Source organism: Falco peregrinus, chromosome 17, assembly GCF_023634155.1.
Source record: "Falco peregrinus isolate bFalPer1 chromosome 17, bFalPer1.pri, whole genome shotgun sequence".
Lineage (NCBI taxonomy): Eukaryota > Metazoa > Chordata > Aves > Falconiformes > Falconidae > Falco > Falco peregrinus.
Genome location: NC_073737.1, coordinates 5,167,039 through 5,191,205, shown reverse-complemented (window position 1 = coordinate 5,191,205; position 24,167 = coordinate 5,167,039). Strand labels below are relative to the sequence as shown.

The following is a 24,167-nucleotide window of genomic DNA, read 5'->3' as shown; positions in this document are numbered from 1 at the left end:
GTAAAACTCCTCTGCTTGTATTTCTTGGGAACCAGATGCCTCGGTAATATTTGGCTCCTCGCTGGATGAAAGCAGAGAAAATGCAATTTGGGGAATAACGGGGGTGACAGCAATGCAGGGAAGGAAGCGCTGGGGGCACTTGATTTCCAGCCAGAAGGAAAGATGCCGCTCAGTCAGGCTGTATTTTCCCATGTCAGTAGAAAATTGTGTAAGTAAAAAATGGAAGCCTTTTAGGGTGTTTTGCATTTTCTGCGGTGGTGAGGGCTTCATGACATGCATGGAGTAAAGCTTTGCTGGGGCTCGCAGGCCTGCAGACTGCAGGAAGGGCAACTCCCCCCTCAGAGAAGAGAAATGTCATTTTTGGCCCATTTTTAGTAGAAGAAGGGGTTTTCCATACATAGAAATCTTTACCTGCGCCATTATTCTGTAGTAAACTGCAGGATTACACCTCTCACGGGTGGCATTTCTCCTTTGCTCTTGACAATCCTAAGTTTTCCTGTAAAAAGAAGTAAATAAGAAGGCTTACAAATGTTTAGCCTTTTGCCATGGATGGAAACCAGCCAGGAGGCAAAAAAACTGGCAGGAGCAGGACACCAGTTACACAACCTGCGATGGTGGGAAGAAGTCCCAGCGAGTCCCTAATCCCGGAGGCACGTGAGGGCACGAACGACGTGCCAGGAGAGGAACCACCGAGGGGGTAAGCAAGGAACACAAACTTTCAGTGCAGTATCTCATGTTGCTTCCAGGAGGGGGTTTCTTTTTTGGCCAGACATGGTTCTGTTGCAAAGCCAAGGAGCGCAAAGCTATCATGGAAAAAATAAATCGGTTTATGGCTGCTCTAGTAAATGCGACTCATTGCAGCCATGATGCTGGGGAGGAGTTTTTGTCATTCCCCCCTCCTCCATGTTGATCTGCCTTCCTCACCAGTGATGTCTTTTTGCAACGCGATCTACGGGCAGACATGACTCACAGGCAACAGGATCCTGGCAGCATCTGCCTGCTGGTGGGAGGCTCCAGGGAGGAACTATATTGAAAGGTGGGTTTGGGGGAAGAAAGCAGCAAATAAGGCAAGGCTTTTCTGGTTGTGTTTCAAAGACAAAGCTAGAGCCTTGAGGAAGAGATTAGCCAAAAGAATTTCATAGGAATTTCTTTTCCGCAGGGAGCGGCAGCTGAAATATAAAATATTGGAGGCTGCACGTACCCTCCTTCTTTTTACTATTGGACAACTGTCTTTAAAAGGCTATAAATGTTCATCCAGCTGCTACAATCTCATTAGGAGTGTAATAGCCTCTGCTCATGTGCTAGCTGCTATTCCGGGGAAGGGACACACCTAAGCTCTTTACGGATGAGAGGGAAGGGAGGGACTCTCCCTGGCCGTGGGCTGATGCCTTCCCAATGATGCACTGCGTCTTTAGAAGATAACCTGCATGGGACACAGCTCCCAAAAATGCGTCTTCAACCTCTCCCAGGGTTTGGAGGTATCAACTAGGTGCTGGAAGGTGAAAAATCAGCTTTTATTTAAAAAAAAAAAAAACAACAAAAAAAACCCAGCCAAACAAAAAAAAAACCCAAAACTTTTTCATTTTGGAATAAGCACTGATAATAAAAATGCTTTGAAAGTGGAGAAAAAAAAAAATCAAGTTTCGGTACTTGAGCATCCCTGCTGTCAGCTGGGTTAATTTATGGGAAACGGAGAAGTCAGTCATGCTTGTTGGAAGAAGATGTTTGCTGTCCGAGCCAGTTTCAGCCCAGCATTTGGTTTAAAAATATCCCATCCCAGTGCCTTGGGTGCAGCCACTGCAGGGCACACAGGGTTTGTGCCTCCGGGCTGAACAATTCCCTGCTGTGTCCAGGGGAACGAGCAAGGGGAAGAGCTATAACCCTTCGCAGAAAGGGCTCGTTATGTCCTTTTGTATCAATAAACCTCCTGTTTTTTGAACAGACAGGACAGCCTGGTCTTTGGGCTCTTTTAAATCATGACTCCCCTCCACAAAGCTGCGGGAACAAATACTTTCCCAGCAATCCTACAATTCAGCTTCCCAAAAAGTTCCCTGAGCGGGGCGATACCAACCAGCTGGCTCCTTTGCAGGAAAAGCTGAATATCTGTATTTTTTTTTCCTCGCAGCAGAGCCTGTAATATTTGACTCACCGGTAGGCTTTCCTATGCCTCTCTCCCATTTATTTTTAACTCGCAATCCCCTTGGAAGACTTTCCGAGATCAGAGCAGCGGCGTAAGCACATTGCATGACATAACATGGTTGTGCTGAGGTCACCTTCTCAAAAATAAACCAGGGCACACCCGGGATGGGTGAAGGCGCTCCCATTTTCATCGTTTCTACATCAATCATCCAGGCCAGCCTCTGATCCCGCTTCGGAAACTGCTCCTATCCCAGGTTGTGTCAGCTGTGTGCCGAGAGTTTGTAGGAGTGTGCCGAAATCCTGCAGGATGTGTTTAAATGTTGTATTCCCCAGGCAGAGCCGCAGGCACGAGCATCTTCTTTTGGAGGTGTGATGGGTGGAGGGATAATGCTGCGGTCCTTGGGGCTCCCTGTGGATTCTTGGCTGGGTTGCGTTGGGAAAGGGGCAGGAGAAATCAGTTTTCCCAGTGGGAAAAGGGACTGTGGGACGAGATGGGGAAATGAGATGGGGAAAGCTGAACCCCAGGAAATACAAACAATTGTTTGATTTTTAATTAGAAAAAGAAAAAAAACAATGGACTGAAACAAAAACCAGATTGAAGATGGAGAAATAACTTAAAAGAACTGTTATGTTTTTCTCTTAGCTATACGTTTTTCCTTTATATACATAATTTTGTTCAGGTCTTCACCTTGTTTATTCACGTGAGATCAAACTGAGCTTCTGCATCCCATGACCTGGTTTCTAACACACATGCACAGCAAGGATGAGATGATTAAACCCAACTCGCTCACAAAAAGAGTCATGCAAATCCTCTTAGCTGAGCCGGTGAGTGTGTTTCCACCCTGATTTTCCCCCTCTGCCTCCATATAAAGGGTTCCCAGGGCCAGGGATAGTTTTCTGAGGTTTCATCCCCCTTTTCTCCAGGTTTAAATGAGAATAAACAAAGGTGAACTGGGTTTGGGAAATGTGTGCCTATGGGGGAAACTGGCCCAGATTTTTTGCCATTAGGGTTTTTAGTCTATTGAAACAGTTTCCCACGTGATGTGCACCTTTCCATCCATTTGGGAGCATTTTCCAGCTGGGATGTTGACCCAAGACCACACAATGACTTAGTCCAAAGCTTTTCTTTCCACTAAAGCAACAAATTAAAGGCTCTTTATGAAGATTGTGCTGAACATCAGGCTGATATTATATACCAAAGAGACATGATATACCAAATATTCAGGCATTATATGCTGAATCTGCTCCATATGTTTCATTCTCTGCCCTTTTATCTTGGAAGGGGAGCTGCTGACAGGGAAAAGCTTTACCACTGCCTGCGTGGGAGGAAGAACAAGCCAATAACAGAGTCTGACACGAGGGAAAGCCCAGGGAGAGACTAGGCTGCTCTGAAGATGTTCAAGATGCTCATACAGAGTTGTCACGGGCACGATGCTCTCCTCAGTCATCTCCATGGCTACCTCAGTGCCTAGCGGAGGGGATACAAGCGGTGTAGGAACGGCATCGTTAGCTGGAATGCTGCATGCTCTCTCTTGGCTGAGCTAAATACGTAATGCTTGGGGTTATCCAAGAGGTTTATTTCCAGGGATGATGGCTGACTTTTAGGCTGAGTTTGAAGGCAGCTGAGACTACAAATGTTTTTGTTTATGAAAATCTGAGATTTGTAACATGTCCCCCGAGGTATTTCTACAGTGGACACATTGGAGTATAAGTACATGATGTACTTAGACGAGTCTCGGGCGGGGGTTTACTTGCCTTTAGCCAGTGTGATTGAAAAACTCAGATAATATTCCTGCTTCTGACCCAAGATTAATGCTAGGGGAATGGCTACCCTAAGAAATAAAGCTGTGTATAGATAAGGAAGGTGAGCTTTGACAGGGATGTGGAGAAGAAAGCATTTTGAAATGAGGCTTTTTTTCCTCAGCTAGCCATTTGTTTTGGTAAACAGCAGCAAAGATAATGCACAATAGTACCATCTAGTTAACACAGTCTGGAGCTGAGAGGTACTAGCTTTAGGGACTGAGCAGAGATGCCAGAGCCAACAGATCCCCTACAGAATTTCTCCTTTATCTCCTCAACTTCTCCAAAACAACACACAGCGGTGCAGCTCACAGCCTGGGTGGAGAAAGCCGGGATGGTAAATCATGTAAAATCTGGACACGGGTCTTGGATTACAAAGGAAGAAGCCCACAGGCTTGTCAGGGCTCGGGATTGCCATGATCTCTGTGCCATCAAGAGCAAAAATCCAGAGGCGTCATGCACAGGCTGCAAGGCATTTTATCTAGCGATGCTTTGAGAGGATGGAGGAAAATTATGATGGCCATAAACCTTGCTATGAGTCCACAGGTGGGAGGAGGCACCAGAGGAGACGACTCCCAGCTTGGACAACAGTGTTTTGCTCTAGTGATGGGCAGAGATTTTTTTTTTCCCCTCTCTCTCTACAATTATCCCTAAAGCTGCGTCTTGTTGAACAACACAGCTCTTAATGTGCCCTTTTCCCAGCAGCTCCGGCGACCTTGGCCCTCAGCTTGTTTTTCAGTGCATTTCTCAGCAAGCCCAGGGGGACTCTGGGGAGAGAATAATGATCAAAGTACAGAAACTGGAGGAAATTAGTTTTGCATTTACAGTGGCGGGTCAGGACCAGCTGTTTATCCTAAGCCAGAGGGGACCAGGCAAATTGTTCGCACCAGGCTCGGTGCAAGGAGGCTTCCTGCAAGCAAAGCCCCATCCGCAGCCGTTAAATAGCAAACAATAACCAGCACTAATAATACAACACAGTTTATTTTTCCCAGGGTGTTTTCTTGTTCATATTCTGGCTTGAAACATCTGTGCGGTCCAAAATATTTTTGCAGTGTCAATAACCCAAGGAGCTTGTCATGCTAAAAATAAAGGAAGCTGGAGGAAAGCCTCTGGGACATGATTTCTTACAAACCTCAGCCTGTTTGGAAGCTTGGGTTACTCTGCTAAGGATGCATTAGATAATGCATTAGATAAAAAAAAAAGAGGAAAGTTTCACATAATTACTCAACTCCTCAGCTGAGATTAAGAAACAGAGCTGAGAACTGGGCCCTTATTGCTCCCTCACTAATTGCTGGAGCTCTCCTGCACAAATAGCTTGAAAATGAATGTTTTGGGGAGTGGGATGGGAATGAAGTTTTGAGCAGCTCTTCACGGCAGCTGGTTTTGTATCTAAGCTTTCTGAGCTCTTTTCAGGGGATGATGAGAAAAACAGATGGAAGAGGTCACGGATCCTTTTTCTGGTGAAAGAAAGGAGGTTGGCATTCCTTGAAAAATGGGGAGGGGGAAAAAAGGGAAATGAAATAACAATAGTAAACCTGAATACTATTTTAATTCCAGAAATAGGCTGATTCTTGCCAAACTGGCTGCAAGCGCTTTTCCTGTATTTCTCCTTAGTTCTGGGAATAGAGAAGAGCAATTTATGTCTTGAAATAGGTGTTGGTGGGCAACTGCACCTGAGCTGAGCAGAGCTCCCAGCTCTCTGCCACAGACCCAGCCCAGCAAGGAAGAGACAGCAATGCTGCTGCCCTCCAGCCCTTTGAATTATTGATCTTATATGTACTAATTATAGACACTTCTCAGGGTTAGTAGATAGAATACGAGGAAGGTGTGCCAGGTGAGGTGGCACAGGAGTTGAATTTCAAAAGGGGAAGATTTGCGAAAGGGTTTAATCAACATCAGTTTAGTTAAGTCCTTATAAGCACGGAATACGGATCCCAGCCAAACTGAGATAGAAAAAAACCCATCTGACAGAGGAGTTAACCCACATCCAGGAGCTGGAAATGAGCTAGTTTCAATCTTCAATTTATCAATACAAGTAATCAAGCAGAGGGAAGGTATGGCAGCCTATGCAAGGTGTGCCTTTGGGGAGGGATTGGAGGTTAATCATAAACCATGATCTTGCTTTGGGTGAGAAATCATTACCCAGCTTGTCTTTTTTTTTTTTTTTTTTTTTTTTCCCCCATAAAAGATAAAATGTCCTCCAGTTGGTTGAGGACAATTTTGTGGATTATTTGTTGGTGAATTGCTATTAATTCAGAGATGCAACTGCTCACGTTTTTAATCCATCTACCTCCCAGGCAGGGAACAGAAATATTGCAGTGGTAACCACGCATATTTATAATATGCATCTATTTTGGGGTGAATTCCTCTGTTATTCATCACTTGTCTGTGTGCTTATCTGTTATTTACTGTAACCCAGCTAGATGAAATAACTTTAGGAAGAACAGCCAGCTGAATTTGGCTCATTTGTTTGCAAACTTGTACCATTTTTTAATCAGTGGATCAGCTAAACAAGTATTATTGCATTTACGTTACTTACCATTTAAAGTAGATAATCCCTTTGCTCTTCTGGACCACACTGGGTATTATTTTATTTAAAATGTAGTACTACTGCTGAGAAGGGCTTATAAAAATGAAGCAGGCCTTTCCCTTTTAATTATCTCAGATGTTCGTGGCTATAAGCCTTTAAAACATACCCAGCTGGGAACAGAAGGGTCGTGGACTTATTTTCTGATTGAATCCCAGGTACCAACATCCCCACACCTCTGCCTCTCGCCACCACCAACCTTCCTCTGACCTCAAAAGACTCCATGTTAAAGTTAGTTTTTGCAGATGATGCCACCAGGCAGTTTCCAGATGGGCTGCAGCCACCCGTGGGCATGGGGATTCCTGCAGAAATCTTCCTTTGGGCTTCAGCTCCCCAATCCCTTTTGCAAAAAGCCTTAGCAATGCTGACCTCTGCAGGCAAGTACTTCATAAAACCAGCTGGCTCTAGGCAGCAATAACCTAAATAATGCATAAAACAGGTATTTTATGCTGGCTGTAGGTAACAATAGCCTTTTAATAATGCATAAAAAGGGGACGTTTCTCTGTTGGTTAGTAAACATGAGTATTGCGGTGAGGGAAATACTGGGAAATCCTCATTCGCTTGAAAGGGGCTGATTTTTAATCCTGTATAGATTTTGTACATAATTTGCTGGTTGGACAGAGTGCTTTGAAGTCAGAGGATGAAGCACATGAATGAAAAGCAAGCATTTCATGCCATAAAGCCATAGATGCTCTAAACTGGGAGTCAGAGGCCCTGCCAGGGCTTCCTTGGGAGGACTGAAGAGCCAGAAACTATCTGCTTAACTTATAGTTTTGCCCCTGAGACTCACCTCTAATTAAGCTCTAATTATAACAGCATCCTGTGGGCCAGGAGGGCCACCAGCCTTGCATGGGGTTGTATGTGCAGGGTCTCTGGGGGGCTGGAGATGGGGGTCCCCTGGGCCCAGACCTGATAGCCTGGCCCAGCTGCCTCCTCAGGGCCCAGCCTCGGAGCACCCCCAGCCTCTCCTCAGCCCCAGTGGACCTGTGCCCCACCAGCCCCTCAGCCATCGCCCTGGGGCCTTCTCTGGCCCCACAGTCCATCTAGTCATGGCCTCCCCTCAGCCCCAGTGGGCTGGAGCCCACCTGGCCCTGGCACCCCTCAGCCATCGCCCTGGGGCCTTCCCTGGCCCCACAGTCCTCCAGCTGTGGCCTCCCCTCAGCCCCAGTAGACCTGGAGCCTGGCTGCCCCTCAGCCATCACCCTGGAGCCTTACCTGGCCCCACAGTCCCTATAGTCATGGCCTCCCCTCAGCCCCAGTGGGCCTGGAGCCCACCAGGCCCCAGCAGCCCCTCAGCCATCGCCCTGGGGCCTTCTCTGGCCCCACAGTCCTCCAGCCATGGCCTCCCCTCAGCCATCACCCCAGGGCCTTCCCCAGCCTCACAGTCCTTCCAACCACCACGTCCCCTCACCCCCAACAGGCCTGGAGCCCGCCCAGCCCCACCAGCCCCTCAGCCATTGCCCTGGGGCCTTCCCTGGCCCCACAGTCCCTCCAGCCATGGCCTCCACTCAGCCCTGGTGGGCCTGGAGCCTGGTTGCCCATCAGCCATCGCCCCGGGGCCTTCCCTGGCTCCCCGGTCCTCCAGCCATGGCCTCCCCTCAGCCCCAGTGGGCCTGGACCCCACCCGGCCCCAGCAGCCCCTCAGCCATCACCCCAGGGCCTTCCCTGGCCCCACAGTCCCTCCAGCCATGGCCTCCACTCACCTCCAGCAGGGCTGGAGCCCACCTGGCCCCAGCAGCCCCCTGAGCCACAGGGCAGGCCTCAGCCCCCCGCCCTCACGCCGCTCCCAGCACCTTGGGGGCCTCCCATGGGAGCGGGTGGGCCAGGCCAGGCAGCCCTTCCCCACCTTGGGGGCTGCCCCCACCCCTCCGGCCCTGTAGAGAATGGGGGAGGGGATGATGGCCACAAAACAAAGCAGGTAGTGGCGGGTTTGGCTGAGGAGGACTTTAATGTGCCCACTGCCCGGGGGTCCCGGGTGTGGGGAAGCGTTGTGGGGCAGGTGTCCTTCCCTGTGGGGTCTGTGAGGGGTACGCCAGCAGTCAGTGAGAGCTGCAGGGAACCCTCCCCTGCATCCTGGGTCAGCCGGGCTCTGGGAGCATCCTGACAGCTGCTCAGACCCCAAAGGTGGCCGAGAAAGAGACGTCAGAGGGACAGAACATGGAGACATGCCCCACATCTGGGAAGGATGCTCAGGCCCAAACAGACACCAAAGAAGAGATGTCAGAGGGACCCAGAGCCCTGCAGAGTGTGGAGATACGTGCCCCGCACTCAGGAAGGATGCTCAGGCCCCAAAGGACACTGAGGAAGAGATGTCAGAGGTGGGGGCCTCTGACATCTGCAGAGCCCTGCAGCACTTGGGCATGAGTTTGACAGCAGTTCCTGGGGTGCAGGGCAAGCAGCCGCACCCGGCAGACCTCCATCCTAGAGCTTGAGTGCTGTGACGCGAGGGATGTGGAAGGGACAGGTCTCCTCTGATCCTGTGGAGCTGCCGAAGGAGAAAACATCAGGGGATCAAGGAGGAGCCCACATCTCTCCCACTCTAGGCAGCCCACCTGCCCACCCCCTGCCCGCCGCTTACATGAGCCGGTTGCGGATGGGGCGAAAGTGTTTGGTGAGCCTGATGGCGAAGATGATGTTGGGGATGAGAAAGAAGGTGCAGCATCCCAGGCTGAACCAGAAAGCATTCTGCAAGGAGAGAGCAAAGGGGTCCGTGCTGAGCTGTGCAGGAAGAGGCAGCCCCCAGGCTCTGGAGGGGTCTGGGGAGCCTTGCGGTGGCTGGTGCTGGCGGTGTGGGGGTGTCAGGGCTGCTCTCAGCCCCATCTGCCCCTACTTCATGCTGGTTGGGGGTGGGATGCTGCCCTGTGTAGGTCCCCACCAGACCCCCGCAGAGGGACAGGGACAGGATCCTTACCCAGGGGTCGGCGATACGGTCACACAGGATCACTCGCCCATTGTCCAGGGCTGTGGCGAGCGGCTGACACGAAGCCACATCCTCCCTCAGCTGGAACAAGAAGTGGAGACACAGCATAAACCCGCTCCTGGCTTGGGGGGGGATGCATTTTGCTGCCTCAGCTCAGCAAGGGGCTTGCATGCAGCATCCATGGGGGCTCCCAGCCCCAAAGAATCTCCCTGCGGCAAAGACGAGCACCTACCATCTGCCCAACCCAGTTCAGGTACTGTGCGAGGTACCGCAGCTCCTTCCTCGTGAAGCAGCCGATCTCCTGGGCAGAAGGGAAGGCAACATGGAGGGCAAGCGCTGTGCTTCCCAGCCCAGCTCCAGCCAGCTCTGGGCTAATGTCAGGCTTGGAAACGAGGGCTGGAAGCTTCAGGTGCCCTTCCCCTCTGGTGGTGCCCTGTTCTCATTCTTTTGTTCTGGCTGTGGGGAATTTTGTAACCCCTGAGGGCTAATCCAGCCCCAGCTCACCTGCCGGAGGATCTGCTGGGCTTGCACAGGCAGCCGGGCTTCCACTGAGGCCATGGTGGCCAATGTCGTCTTCACCCGCTCCTGGGGAAGCACAGGGAGGACAGAGCATCCTTAGAGCACTGAGCAGCAGGATGGTTGCCCCGGGGATGCCAGGGACAGTGTGCAGGACCATGCGCATGCCTGACTTCGAATGGGATGTGATTGCCAGAGGGCAGGGAAAGAGGGATCTGTCCCAAGCAAAGGAACCCCATCACAGGGAGCGGGTGAGATCAAACACCGTGGGACGGCTCTGCTGGGGACACTGAAATGCAGTGAGTGCTGCAGGAGGATTTCTGATTTGCAGCAGCAAATCTAATAACTAAAGGAGATTGATTCTCCCAGGATGGCATTTTTCCTGGCTCTGCCATCACCCTGTAACTGGCTTTTTCGGACGCTGGCAGGTGGGACCCATAGGGCACAACATATTTTTCAGAGCTAGAAGAAATGACACAAGTACCTGGAGGTGCGGCGCCAAGCGGGAGAGGAACTGGACACTTTCCCCCAGCTTTGCCTGCGGGACAGGGAGGTGAGAAGGGTGCAAAAGCCCCATTGACCCTTTCATGCGGACACTGCTGGACAAATGCCAGAAGCACCGCAAGCCACCAGCCCAGCATGGACTCACCACCAAAGCCTCCTGCGACTGCACCGTGGAGTTTTGCATCTGCCACAGAGCCCGGGCCTCAGCAGCCAGCCGCCCTGCCACCGTGCTGTTCCTCTGCAGGGGGACAGCGGGGTGAGGACAGCCCTGTGGGCACACAGGCAGCCCCCACCGCCCGCCCCACGGCTCACCTGCATTTTCTGCAGCCCCTCAAGGCTCCTCGCCAAGCCAGGGAGGCTGGTCTGGACCACGGGGTTTTTCATCTGGGGGAAGATGGAGTTGGTGGCTGCCCAAAATCCAACCCTGGAAGCTGGCCCCAGCACGGCTGGGCTGCATCCTGCCCTCCGCAGTGGGAACTAGCTCTCTGCAAGCATCCTCTCACCTCCTCCTGGAAGCGCCCATAGTCCACCTCATCCAGGCCACTGCGAGCAAATGTCTCCAGGTCCTGCCTGCCCTCACTGCGGAGGAGCCGCACGTCACCCAAGCGCGCCGTGAAGTCACTCAGGCGTTTTTGGAAATCGGCTGTGTACTGTGGAGGCGAGATGGGGGGATGCTGCGTCGTTGTGGCCAGGCACTTCCATCCCAGTAACCCCAGTAAAGCGTGTGCATCCCTGTGGCGTTACCAGAAGCTCTGGCAGAAGCCAGCCCTCACCTTGGGGGGTTTTAGGTGCTCATCCAGATCGTAGGACCTGTCAAGATGCAGCACCTCCCACAGCCCCGCACCACTCTTGCACTCCCTAGAAGGCAAAAGGATGTTGGCAGTGTGACCCCAGATTAGCTCTCCAATGCAAAAGTGCAGAGGGGGGCTCCTGTGGCACCCACCGGTATGCAGCGCTGAGGTTGGAGTCCCTCCTGAGGTTGAGCTGACGGCTGAGGTTCATGGATGGAGGCAGGTTCCCAGGGGTGTCAATGAACTGGGTCAAACCAGAGGGAGAAGAGGGTCAGCGTGAGGCACAGGCATTCCCAGCAACGATTTGGGGGTGCTCTACCCTCGCAGGTGCGTCCTGGGGTACCGCATCCCAGCCAGAGCTAATCTTGTCTTTGTTTGTATGATCCCCGTTGCAGAGCCTTGCCAGGCAGGATTCAGAGGGAAAGCTGCGGACAGCCCCGTGCAGGGACCTGCCTGCGTGTGTGCAGCCACGGGATGAGCCCTGATGCCATTTGCACCCTGCTCTCAGCCCATCGCAGCGTGATGCTGGCCCTGAGCACCCCAGGGATCCCCAAACACCGGAGGACTCCTGCAGGTAGGAGCATCGTTGCCTCGAGTGACTTAACAGCACCAGGGCAATTCCCCACTGCTGATGCAAATCCAAGGACTTAATCCTAAACTTTTGGTTCAGGATGGGGCTTTTCCGGACCTTTAGAGGGAGGACACAGAGCGTTTGGAGGCATTTTGCTGCACACAAGCAGAGATTCATGGGGCAATGGGTGGATGCATGGCCACCTACCTTGTAAATCTCCTGGTTGACCCAATTCCTGCAAACCAGCGTCTGGATGTTGCCCCCAACCAGGAAGGTGGCAAAAACCAGGAGGATGAGGAGCCAGGAGAACAGGAAAGCCAGGCCCACACCACTGAAAGGGGGAGAGGACGTGGTGGTGGTGGCTTTGCAGACCCGAGCAGGCAGAAGGGCTTGTGGGGACCTGCTGGAACAGCTGCAGCCCTGCGGTTCCCTCCTGCGCCCGGGCATGCCGGGCTGCCTGGGAAGGGCCTGCAGGAGTGGGGTGTGCCGGGCAGCGGGACAGGGGCGCAGGAGCTGCCAGATAGCAGGGAGGAGCAGTGTCTCCCAAACCTGCCGGCACAGGCGGTGGCTTCAAAAGCCTTTCCACCCAGCCAGCTCCCAGTCCCTCCCTTGGCTTTGCGCCTCTGATTTTTGAGGGTGGGGGATGTGTGAGATGGCAACAGCCCCCCCAGCACCCAGAGAGATGCTTACAGCAGGAGAAACTTGGCACCAGCTTCTCCTCGGCACTCGTAGTCACTTGGGTCCTCCCGCTTGGAGAGCCCATATGCCCCCAGGGCCATCCCTGTCACGTTGCAGGCGAGGATGAGGAGGATGATGGAGCACAGCACCGTACCCGCAATCCACCTGGAGGAAAGAGCAGCAGGGCACAGCCTCGAGATACAGGGCTGATGCGCTAACTATGGCTTGGGGGGGCCCAACACACATCTCTGCTGCACCCCCTGCAACCCTTCATGCTCCCTGGTGTCACCTGTACTGCTCGAAGCGTTCCACCTCCCGGAGGTACGGCTGGCTTCTGTCCTCCACCTTCACCAGGGCTTCGCTGACAGGCCGGGTGTAGTCGGGCAGGGGGAAGCCATCAGCGATGGACTGCACCTTCTCCGTCATGCGGGCCATCTCATCCCGCAGATCTGCGGGGCCAAGCCCATGCTGGAGGGGCGGATGGCCCCGCATCCCACCCTGTGTCCCCAAACGGGGATTCACCCCATAGACGGTGTCCCCGCTTGGTCCAACCATCCCACTCACCCTGGATGACCTGCGCCATCCTCTCCACAGCCAGCTCCGGGATGGAGTTGAAGGTACCGTTGCCCTGTGAGGAAAGAGGGGGAGCTGAGCAGCTTGGCCAGAGCCATGTGCCGGCACCGGACTCCCCTGCTTCACCGCAGTTCCCCCAACCTGGTGAATCATCTCCGCAAAGTTGCTTCGGGGCAGACCGGCCAGCGCCTTCAAAACCTTCTCCACCGATGGCACCTTGGAAGAAGCAACCCATGAGCCTTGGGGCTACCGGAATGGGGGGGGGAGGGCACCAGCACCCTGTCCCACCTTGCCGTAGTCAGCACCCAGCTCCAGGCTCTGCGCCCTGCCCAGGACGCTGGCGCAGGAGGTGCAGCGCGGGTCATCCAGCAACGCAACCACCCGCTGATGCCGTTCCCGCAGCACTGGCTCCAGCTCAGCCCGCGCTGCCGCCAGCGCCCGCACCGTCTTGTCGAGAATCTGTAAATGGTGCAGCGAGGTCTGTAGGTCTTAAAGAGAAAGCCCAGGGCTAGTTCACGTTGCTCTGCTCAGCTGCCCCGGCTCTCCAGCGAGGCTTCGGCACTGGCCCCGGGGAGAGCTGCGCCCAGCCGTACCTCCAGCCCTGTCCTGCAGCTCTGCCAGTGCCGTGTAGGTCATCACCTTCAGCTGCGCGTGGATGGAGAGCCCCACGCTCCGGCTGAGCCCTGCAAGGCATCGGGCATCCCATCAGCACCTCAGCCCAGCGGGAAGCTCGGGATGGGGCCTGCCAGTGCACAGCGCAGTGCTTACCACCCAGATCAGAGATGATATGCTGTCGGGGAACCTCGAACTGGTGTACCACCATCTGCACCCCCTGCCAGGAGAGAGGAGCCGGTCGGCCGGTGGTAGCAGCCGCCGGGAGGGGAGGAAGCCTCACATTGCCATTCAAAATACATTTTTAATGCAGCCACGCCAGCTCCTCTCACCTCCCAAACTATTCCATGAGGGAGACGCAGCCATCCCTGGGCTGCACCCCGCTCCAGGGGGGGAAGCCCCTCGGGGACCCACCTGGGGGACATTGTCAATGTGCTGCCGCAGTGTGCGCAGGGTGGTCGGCACAGCCCCCAGCCCCAGCTCCAGCTGCCACTTCACCCGCTGGCTGGTGACAAAAGCACAGACGACGCTGGTCCTACCAGGGATGAGCAGACGGTGAGGGGCTGCCCGGCAAAGCCTCCCAGCCCTGTAGGACACGGTTCCCCCCACCCAAGGTGAGGGGGCTGTTTCTTTGGGGTACTTTGGGGGACTCACAGGATGATGAGGGAAGTGAGGGACAGGCAGGCTAGCAGGCAGTGGCGGCGGCAGCCCAGCGAACGCCGGTGGGCACGCAGGCGGCCCCCACACCGCCGGCGGCTCCGGCAGTAACAGAAGCACATCCCGGCCACCGGCATGGCCACGGTGAAGAGCAGAGCCACTGCGGCGCAGACAACATAGCCCAGCTCATACTGCACCACCTATGCGACGGGAGAGCCCGGTCGGCACTGGTGCAACCAGCTTGGGGCACTCTGTTTGCCCAGGTGCCGTCCCTGTGGGATTCTCCCACCCCACGTCCCAGCTCACCTGCGACATCCGCACAGAGCTGGGGTCATTCAGGGCTGTCCTGAGCAGCTCTGCAAAAGAAACCATGGCCCTGGTAAAAGATGTCCCACCCAATGCACCCCCAACCTTCTGCAGGCAGCAGGACCAGGATGGAAGCAGCATCTTCCTCCATGAAGCAGCTCAGCCACCCTGGAGCAGCTCTGGACACGGGGATTGCAGCCAGCAAAACCCTGGCCGTCCCAGCACCTGCGGTGGAGGGGTCCCAGCTCCCCGGCTCAGGACTCACCTGTGGGCAGGGGGTTTTGCTGGATGAGATCCAGGCAGCGCCGGACGAGGCCGTAGAGGGGATCGAGCGAGCTGGGTACCCGGTGCAGTGCTGGCACCCGAATCTCGGCGTGCATGTCGGTGAAGCGAAGGACGTTGCCGGGGCTGGCAAGATGACATTGCTGGGCACCGGCAGGACGCAGCAGTGCCCAAGCCAGCAGCAACCCAGCCGCCTGCATGGCTTTGGTGGTGAGGAGAGAGCCAGGGGGGCTCCGTCAGCCTGCAAGCGGGCAGAGGGACATGCCCGGCCCCAGATGGCTCTCTCCGGCTCGGCTCTCTGCTCCAGGAAACCTGCCTGACGGGTCAGCCACTGTGCAAAGCCCAGACGCTGCCGTGGCTTGTTCCCCCAACAGGATCCCTGGGGCGGCTGGGCTTGGCAGGGCTGCGTGGAGGCGTCTCCCAAACCATCCCAGGCCTGTTTCGCAACCCTCAGCATCCCTGAGTCACCGCCGTGGGATCCCCACAGTCAAGGCCATTCCCAAAACGGGTGGCAAAGCCTCCCCGGGATTTTGGGGAGAGGGTCTGGTCGCGGTGAGGTCCCTCTCCTCGGGCTGGAAGGTTCTTGTCCCCTTTGCAGCCACCTTGGAAGGAGGGATCTGGGATTTGGGCATCACTTGGGGGGGTGGGAAAGCTCTTGCGGGTGGGTCCACATCTGTGGACGGGGTCCCTGCGGGGCACAGTCCCCTTCTGCAATGCCCAAGATTGGGGGTTAGTAACAGGCTGGGAAGAAGACGGGAAAACAGGGAGGAACACAGGGAGAAGGACGGTGAGCCCCAGCTGCTTGCCAGCCAAGAGTGAGGTGAGTTTTCCAGGCTCAGTGATCCCGGCCTCACACCCCGAGGGGGCTGCGGCTCCTTCCCAGGGCTAGATCCTGCTTGCCGGCATGGGCCAAGCGCTAATTACAGGCTCGGCTGGGAACAAAGGAGGTTCAACCTGATTTCCCCGGTGCGGGGGGAGCAGCCCCCATGTGCCCAGACGGCCGCGGGGCACCCTGAGAGCTGGGCCCCCTGCTCGGCTGGGCGAGTCGAGCCGGCCTTTCCCCACCGCCTCCGTCCTTCCAGCGTCGATGCTAATCCCTGCGGTTCTCCTCCCTCTGGAAAAGGGGCTTTTCTCCCAGCTGGAGATGCTGGCAGTGTTATTCCAGGCTGGGCACAGGGTGCTGCTCCCCACCACCCTCCTGGGAGTGGGATGCCACGGACTGGAAAATCCTGCCCTGGCTCGGCTGAGTCCCCATCCCGGGACAAAACTCCCCGGGCCAGGAAAGCGCGGAGGCTGAAGGGCAATTACGTGCCCAGAACATATATACGTATATGTACGTGCATGTGGTGAAGCCACTCGCACTGGTACTGGGGCGGTGACTGTGGTGCCAGTGACGATTTCCTGTCCCCGTACTGGTTTTCCATCCCTGCACTGGTTTTCCAACCCCATCCTGGTTTTCCACCCCCATCCTGGTTTTCCATCCACACCCTGCTTTTCCATCTGCATCCTGCTTTTCCATCCTCGTCTTGCTTTTCCATATCCATCCTGGTTTTCCATCCCCATCCTGGTTTTCCATCCCCGCACTGGTTTTCCATCCCCATCTAGGTTTCCCCATGCTGCTTTTCCATCCCCATACTAGTTTTCCCTCCCCATTCTGGTTTTCCATCCCCGCACTGGTTTTCCATCCCTATCCTGATTTTCCATCCCCATGCTGGTTTCCTATGCCAACAATTTCCCATCACAAAAATGATAATTTTTTTATGGGGAGGTGACTTTTGCATCCGAGGGGAAGCAGTGGGGCCAGCATCGGTGACCGCATGCCGCTGCCGCGTATGCTGCCCCTTCCAGCCGCAGCGGTGGGGATGAGGTGGTCCCGGGGGGCACTGGGGCTGTTTTTGTCCTCCCCCGTTCTGCCCTAAGGGGCAACTGCTGCTGCCAACCGTGGTGTGACCATCCCAGTACTCTGTGGCCGTGACTGGGAGTCCACAGGGTGGCCCTTAAGGGGGGTCCCCAGTGGTACTTGTGGGGTGGGGGATGCTGGTACTGGGGGTGGTGGTACTGGGGATGGGGGAGTGATGCCAGTACCAGGGATGCTGGTACCAGCACGGTGTGGGGCTGCTGGTACTGGTGGTACTGGTACCAAGCCAGGTGTGCTGGTATCAGTGCTGGTGCAGGGAGTGCCTGCCAGTCCTGGGGCTGTGATGGTGGTGCTGGGCTGAACCAGTGTGCTGGTGCTGGTGCAGTAATGCTGGTGCTGGGGAAGTGATGGTGGTACTGGGGCAGTGATGCTGATACTGGGTTAGTGATGCTGGTACTGGGGCAGTGGTGCTGGTACTGGGGTGGTGATGGCAGTGCTGAAGCGGTGCTGGTGGTACTGGGGTGGTGATGGAGGTGCTGGGGCAGTGATGGTTGTACTGGGTCAGTGATGCTGGTGCTGGGGCACTGATGTTGGTACTGGGCAGGTGATGCCAGTACTGGGGTGGTGATGCTGGTTCTGGGGAAATGATGGCAATGCTGGGGCAGTGCTGGTGGTACTGGGGTGGTGATGCTGGGACTGGGGTGGTGCTGGTGGTAATGGGGTGGTGATGCTGGCACTAGGGCAGTGCTGGTGGTACTGGGGCAGTGATGCCGGTGCTGGGGTGGTGCTGGTGGTACTGGTGGTACTGGGGCAGTGATGCCGGTGCTGGGGTGGTGCTGGTGGTACAGGTGGTACTGGGGAAGTGCTGGTGGTACTGGGGTGGTGATGGCAGTGCAGGGGCGGTACTGGTGGTACTGGGGCAGTGATGCCGGTGCTGGGGTGGTGCTGGTGGTACTGGGGAAGTGCTGGTGGTACTGGGGTGGTGATGGCAGTGCAGGGGCGGTACTGGTGGTACTGAGGCAGTGATGCCGGTGGCGCCACGGGCGGTTGCGGGGGTGTTGTACCCGCTTTCGCCGCTGGGCGGCGCCACAGCTCCACGCGACGCCGGAAGGGGCGTGGCCTCGGTGTGGGGCGCACAGGAGGCGGAAGCGGAAGTGACGTTTCAGGGGCCAGGTTGGGGCTGGCATTGCCGTCATGGTGGGTGGAGGGGGCTCCCTGGTACCGGAGCGGTGAGTGCGGCTCTCCCGGCTTCTCCCTACGCAACTCCGCGGCTTCCCCCCGGCCTGGGGCCTCCCCGGGGCCGCCCCGTGCGGCCGGGTGCTGCCGGGGCGCGGCCGATCGCGTGGCACGGACCGCGGGCCCCGGGCAGCCGTAGCTCAGAGTTCGGGGGGGCGTCGCGGCATGAGGGAGTGAGGGTCCCCGGGCCTGGGCTTTTCAGGGTTTGTGGGCCAGGGGGAGTGCTCAAAGTCTGGGGGGTGTTACAGCATAAGGGGGTAAGGGTCCCCAGGTCAGGAGGTGTTGAGGGTCCCAGGGCTGGGGGAACCCTCAAAGTTTGGGGGCTGTTGTGGCACGGGGAGGTAAGAATCCCCGGATCTGGGGGTGTTGAGGGTCCCAGGGCCAGGGGGAGTGCAGGGCCCAACCCGGGCTCAACTGTTTAATGCCTCCGTGCTGCACGGTGTAGGTGGACCGAGTACATCCCGCTGGGCAGGAGGATGCCGGGCACCCGCTTCATTGCCTTCAAGGTCCCCCTGAAGAAGGTAAGCACCCGCTGACCCGGCCTGTTTGGGGCGGACGGTGGCTGTGGGAAAGGATCACGTTGCGGAGAATCAGTGAGTGAATTTCCTCAAAAAAGTGAGGAAGCGTGTCAGTAGGTTATTTTGTTGTTTATTTTTGGTTAGTGGCTTATAAGCCAGGGCAGAGAGAAGCACAGCAGAGTCATTGCTGTTTGGCTAGGCAGAGCCTGTGGTGGGACTGCGGTGGTGTTTGTGCTGTGAGGGTGACCAGGGAGCGCTTTTGGGGGTTGTTGGCAGCTTTCGGGGTGCTGGCAGCACTGCCCAGGCACCCTGGTACGAGGAGGTCTGTCCAGGATGACTCTGTTAGGGCAGGAGGGATGCTGTGGGCAGCCCCACCGGTGCTGCCCCATGCCCAGAGGCCGTGCATCTCCATGAATGCGGTGCTAAGAGTTGAGTTTCGGGAGCGGAGGCTGCAAGGGGTCAGCATGTGGCACCGCTGCCTGCCCAGCTGTGCCTGGAGGACCCTGCTGCTGTGTGCAGGGGTGAGCTCCGTTCTGGAGCAGTTTGCGTGCTGCAGTTACACCTAAAACAAACCCCGGGTCATGTCTGGGGGGGTTGTGGAGCTTGCTACAGGGAGCAGTGCTGTTGGTTCATCTCTGTTTTAGCTGAAGGCCTATTTTACAATTTTCACCGAAGGAAAACTTCAGTTTCTGGTGTGTTTGTCACACTGCACTGTTCTGCCATAGTATAAAGTCTTCAGTCACTCCTGGAAATCCACAGCTGAGCAGACCCAAAGTAGTGAGGGTCTAGACATGTTCTGATTTGGCTCGGTGTAACTTGTGTGTCTGTGTGCATCTGCCTTTTCTCATTGCCCCTGTCCTCCTCTTCAAAGGGATGATCTTTGGGAAGTTCTGAAGCATAAACTCCTTCCCATCGGTCCCAATGCACCTGAGTTTAATGCCTGCTTATAAACATTATTTCCTCTCAGAGCTTTGATCGGAACCTTCATCCAGAGGAAAGATTTTCGCCTCGTGACCTCATTAAGAAAATCAAAGAACAGAAGGAAGAACTGGGCCTGATCATTGACCTGACATACACAACTCGCTACTATGGGCCGGAGGTCAGTCCTGGTCTTACTGTTGGGGAAGTGAAGCTCTGTGTAAGCCTTGATGTTGCTGATAAAGTGGCAGATGTTTCTTGCAAGAAGATAACTTTAAAGAGCGTGAGGCACTCAGATCCTCTGGCAAGGGGATAAGGTAAAGCCTTGCAGGCCCATCGGGATGGGGTTTTCACCCTTGATCAAGTACAAGCCTGAGGTCTTCAACCCTCATTGTGAAGATCCTCTTTGTACCAACCAGCACAAGTTTTGGGCTATCTTAAAACTGGTTTCTATAGGCTGTCCTGAGTGAAGAGCTGATAACAACCAGCTGTGGCTTGTGGTATCGAATGCGTGGATAATTGCTTGGAGAGGTGTTCCAGCCTCCATGTGCTTCACCCCCCCCAGGGAGGAAAGAGCAAAGGCACAAGAAATAAAAATGCAAACATGTTGCTCTGGAATATTGGTAGTATGTCAAGGGAGTGAAGCAGAAGTTCTCTTACCTAAAATTATGTTGATGCTCTTCTGGGCTTAGTTGTAAAGTTTGGCTTCGTATGGCTTGTGGTTCTTGAATTGATAAGGATCCTTGTGCTTTTTCTGGAAATTGACTGATTGTCTTGTAGGAGCTCCCAGCCACACTCTGCTACTCCAAGATCTTTACAATGGGACACGAAATACCGAACAGGCACACCATTTTTCAATTCAATTGCGTGGTAAAAAAGTTCTTGAGAGACAACAAAGACAACGGTAAGTGTGGATTTCCCTTACGTTACTGTTGTTGGGAAGGGCACTGCAAACCTGGAGGTCAGCGATGTTTTAATAAGCAGCATTAATTTCTTTTCCTTCTCTTGGCATGTGAATGACAAGGCAATAAGATTGGTTTGTTATGGTAACGGAATTTACGCTGGCTTGGCTGATAATTTTGGTAGTGATTCAAGCTTTAATTGAGTTTTATCTCTAGACTGGCTGTAAATACTGATCGCTTCTTGGTAGTAGTGTAAGCAGCAAGTTGTTAGTGCTCGGGATAGCTTTGTGTGGAACTCTTCGATATATCTTCCCTGCAGCGAGCTGTGTGACTGTACAGATGAGCTCACAGAAATTTAAATGAGTTAATGAGATGAATTGGTGGTGCTAATTAGACAGAAATACAGTGATGTTGTTGTGTGGTCATTTCTGTTTACGCTGGTGTCCCTGTTGGAGGACGAATGCAGATGGGCTTGTTGGGGTGGGATTTTGGAGAAGGAGCACTTTGATATAACCTGGTGGTTCTGTGTTACAGATAAACTCATCGGAGTTCATTGCACGCACGGCTTGAACAGAACTGGCTACCTGGTTTGCAGGTGAGCTGTCCTTAAATGGTGTTAAATGGTGGCATGGCTGGCTGCTTCTTGCTCCAGGAGGAAATAGCATTGCCCCAGTAAAACACGAGTCAAGTGATCTGCATCATCCTGGATTTGAAGCTTTGAGGAGGTTGTAGTTAGGGGTTACTTCTTTATCCACGTTTCAGCAGACCGAATGCTGATACTCCATTCTGGCGTGTAAATAGAAGCTGTAAAAACTTCCCGGTGAAAACTCTTTGGTTTTGAATCATCGCTAACCTGTCAATGTTGCCGTAGCCAGCTGTGTAATTAGCAATTTCTTGCTCATCTGTTCAGGTACTTGATTGATGTTGAAGGTATGGAGCCGAATACTGCAATAGAGTGTACGTATGTGTACGTTCTTCTTTGGATGCAGAATGTTTGTCATGGCCTTGTGGTTTTCAGATGGTCAAAAGGTTTGGGCTGGCTCTGGGGGTGGGGTAACTGTGTTTTAGCAATGCGTGTGTGTTTTCCTGTCATGTGGAATGGGAGCTGGAGGAAGGGAAGTGCTGGGGGTTCCTCGAGGTGATTGGAAGGAAGGAATTAAGTTTCGTGGAGCTAAGCAGGGCTGTGTGAACATGGGGGACACTGTGAGCGCAGGTCGGATGGTGCCACGCTGCAGCTCTGCCTGCGTGTCCGCCTTGACACGGGCTGTCGTGTGAAGGGTGGTACGCTGCGCGGGGGTCACCCTGCGTGACCTGAGTGTGGAAGTCTGGGTTGAAGGGGTTAAAACCCTTCTAAAGGGTTTAAGCCCTCTGCAGCCCTGGAGGTGACTTGTACAGGGCGATGTTATGACTCAGCCCTGTCTCTCTCCAGTGTTCAACAGAGCTCGGGGGCATCCTATAGAGAGAACCAACTATATCCAAGATCTTCGGAAGAGAGCTGTAAAAAAGTAAGTCTTTTTGTGTGCGTTAGTCCCTGTGCCCAGGGAGAGCTGCTGTCAAGCAACAAGTGTTAAAAGTGACTAGTTCCTAGGAAGGGAGGTGGAATGGGCCAGTGGGCGTGGAGGAAGGTGGGCAGTTAGGAGACCTGGGTTTAAAGAGAGCAGCAGGCCTGCTGCCCTTCCTTTTTTGGGGGAACAGTGATGCAAAGGGGCGGTTTTAAGTGTAAAAGAGCTGTTGTGATTGCGCAGTGAATGGTTTGTGGACACATTCAAAGCGTACGGAATTCTTTTTAAGGAACTGTGGACTACAGAATTTGGGCTCAGGCCCCTTCAGAGAAAAAGCCGGCACTATACCAAACACCAAAAAGCAGATGGCTAAACATCACCCACATCGTTCGAACCAAGCTGCCTTAGCAGTGCCCAGGTAGGTGTTTGCTTTTTGCCTCTGTGCGTGCCGTACAGCTGAGCAGGGGCAACGGAACGAGCTGCTTTATCATTTTTAAGAAACTTAAACTTGGATTTTTACAAGCTGCCCCTCACACAAGAGCGCCTGTTGCCTTCCTATCTTTGTGGTGGGGAAAACAACCTCGCTGAAACTTGTCTAGAGCCTACATATCACTGAATCACGGAATGGTTGAGCTTGGAAGGGACCTCTGGAGACCATCTGGCTCAGCCCCCTCTGAAAACGGATCCTTCTAGAGCAGGTGACATGGCGGCATGTCCAGGCAGGTGGGAGTGTCTCCAGAGAAGGAGACTCCTGCCTGTGGCCCCTTGTCTTGTTGCTGGGCATCACTGAAAAGAGCCTGGCTCTCTCCTCTTGACGCTCACCCTTAAGATATTTGGAGACATTGATAAGATCCTCTTGCAGTCTTCTCTTCTCCAGGCTGAGCAGGCTCAGCTCGCTCAGCCGTTCCTCCTCAGGGAGGCGTTGAAGTGTTCCTTGTGTCTACAGCAGCAAAGCTCTTTGCCTCCAGATAATGTACATTGCCTGTAGATGCAGAATCACATAACTGACAAGTTCCCAAAGGGGCTAAAATGTTCTCAAGCTGAGAGATTTCACAGGTTGTGAATCAGGTGCCTGAGAGTGAAGCGATACCTCTCTGTTCTAGGCTTCTCCCATCTCAGCCGGGGGGGGCGGGGGGCGGGGGGGGGGGGGGGGGGGGGCAGTGAATGCAGGTAAAGAGCTTCCTCGTACTGTGGGGCACTTGTCCTATGTGGGAGCTGACCTCTGGCAGCTGCTGTGGGGCAGCTCCAGAAACCATCTGGGGAGCAGACAAGTGGGAGCTTCTCGCAGAGCAGTGGCTTGTTCAGCCCCGCTCTTCAGGGGCATACAGAATGTTCCTGGCTGAAACTTCCCTTACGGTAAGAAATTGGCACATAGGAAATAAGCTGCTAGCTGGGCGGTTTCCTGGGTGTCGCATCATTGAGGCTGAAGCAGAAGGGTGAAGCCGGAGGGGCCGAGGGGATTCGCAGCCAGCCCTTCCAGGCTCCGCGTACGGAGAGACTGAACGTGGCCACAACTCCTGCTACTGACTTCCAAATTTTCTTCCAGAAACTCCAGCAGCACCAAGAAGAAACGTAGGCGAGGCGCCAAGGGGCAGGCAGCGCACCAGGAGCTGGCGCACGGGGTGATGGAGCAAAGGTGGCCGTATGGTTTGGCAGCGAGGAACTGTTGGGTTTCACCACCTGCTAACGAGTGGCACAATAGACTCTGCTTTCCCACCCAGAGCCCCCACTTCTGCCCGGCCCAGGAAACACAAGCTTCCAGGAAACGCCGGCGCCGGCGTAGGAAGCCCGTTGTGACAGCGTAGGGAATGTTGTACAAAAGTTTGGCCAGGGCCACCGTGTCCTCACGCTGGAGGAGCTCCGCGATGGCTCTCTCACCGCTTTGCTGTATCAGGAACTGCAAATGCAGGTGTTCTTAACTTAACATGGCTCTATTTTTTGTTTATTATTATTCTTTTTTTCTTTCCCCCATCCCCCTTCTTGGTATTTTTACCAATCTCAGAGATTTTTTTTTTTAATCGGAAGTTGTACTGGGGTCATAGCTCTGCTCCGCGAGGGATGCAGAGGACAAATATGGACCCAAACAGAGCTGGAATAATCCTAAAGAAACATCCTCAGGAGCATCCCTTACACCTTCAACACCAAAGGGCTTTTCCTTGATTTCCTCACCACAAACCCAGAAACAAGATTTGGCCTGAAACTAGATGATTTGATTGATTTTTTTTATTTTTTATTTTTTTCTTTTCACCCACTTCGGCCAAGTAAAGGTCCGCGGTGCTCGAGGGCCGGCTGCAGAG

The 24,167-nt window shown here is 54.4% G+C and overlaps 2 protein-coding genes across 2 annotated transcripts; one reads left to right on the top strand and one right to left on the bottom strand.

Annotated features, from left to right (window-relative positions):
• Nucleotides 1–8,933: 8,933 nt before the first annotated feature.
• PROM2 (prominin 2) lies at nt 8,934–15,136 on the bottom strand. The gene is made up of 23 exons (XM_005234267.4): nt 14,920–15,136; nt 14,655–14,704; nt 14,346–14,548; nt 14,106–14,226; nt 13,848–13,911; nt 13,673–13,762; nt 13,368–13,567; nt 13,221–13,295; nt 13,071–13,134; nt 12,796–12,955; nt 12,519–12,671; nt 12,036–12,159; nt 11,410–11,501; nt 11,240–11,324; nt 10,970–11,116; nt 10,779–10,850; nt 10,612–10,704; nt 10,447–10,500; nt 9,951–10,031; nt 9,679–9,747; nt 9,438–9,527; nt 9,105–9,211; nt 8,934–9,011 (listed from the first exon to the last, which is right to left on the bottom strand). The coding sequence occupies exons 1-23, from the start codon at nt 15,134–15,136 to the stop codon at nt 8,948–8,950; spliced, it is 2,475 nt and encodes an 824-aa protein (XP_005234324.3). The 3' UTR covers nt 8,934–8,947.
• Nucleotides 15,137–17,934: 2,798 nt separating this feature from the next.
• Nucleotides 17,935–23,794, top strand: DUSP11 (dual specificity phosphatase 11). The gene is made up of 9 exons (XM_013296735.3): nt 17,935–18,023; nt 18,476–18,551; nt 19,516–19,647; nt 20,247–20,370; nt 20,903–20,963; nt 21,279–21,325; nt 21,798–21,873; nt 22,160–22,288; nt 23,417–23,794. Exons 1-9 carry the CDS (start codon nt 17,989–17,991, stop codon nt 23,673–23,675), a joined length of 939 nt encoding a protein of 312 aa, XP_013152189.1. The 5' UTR covers nt 17,935–17,988; the 3' UTR covers nt 23,676–23,794.
• Nucleotides 23,795–24,167: the final 373 nt, after the last annotated feature.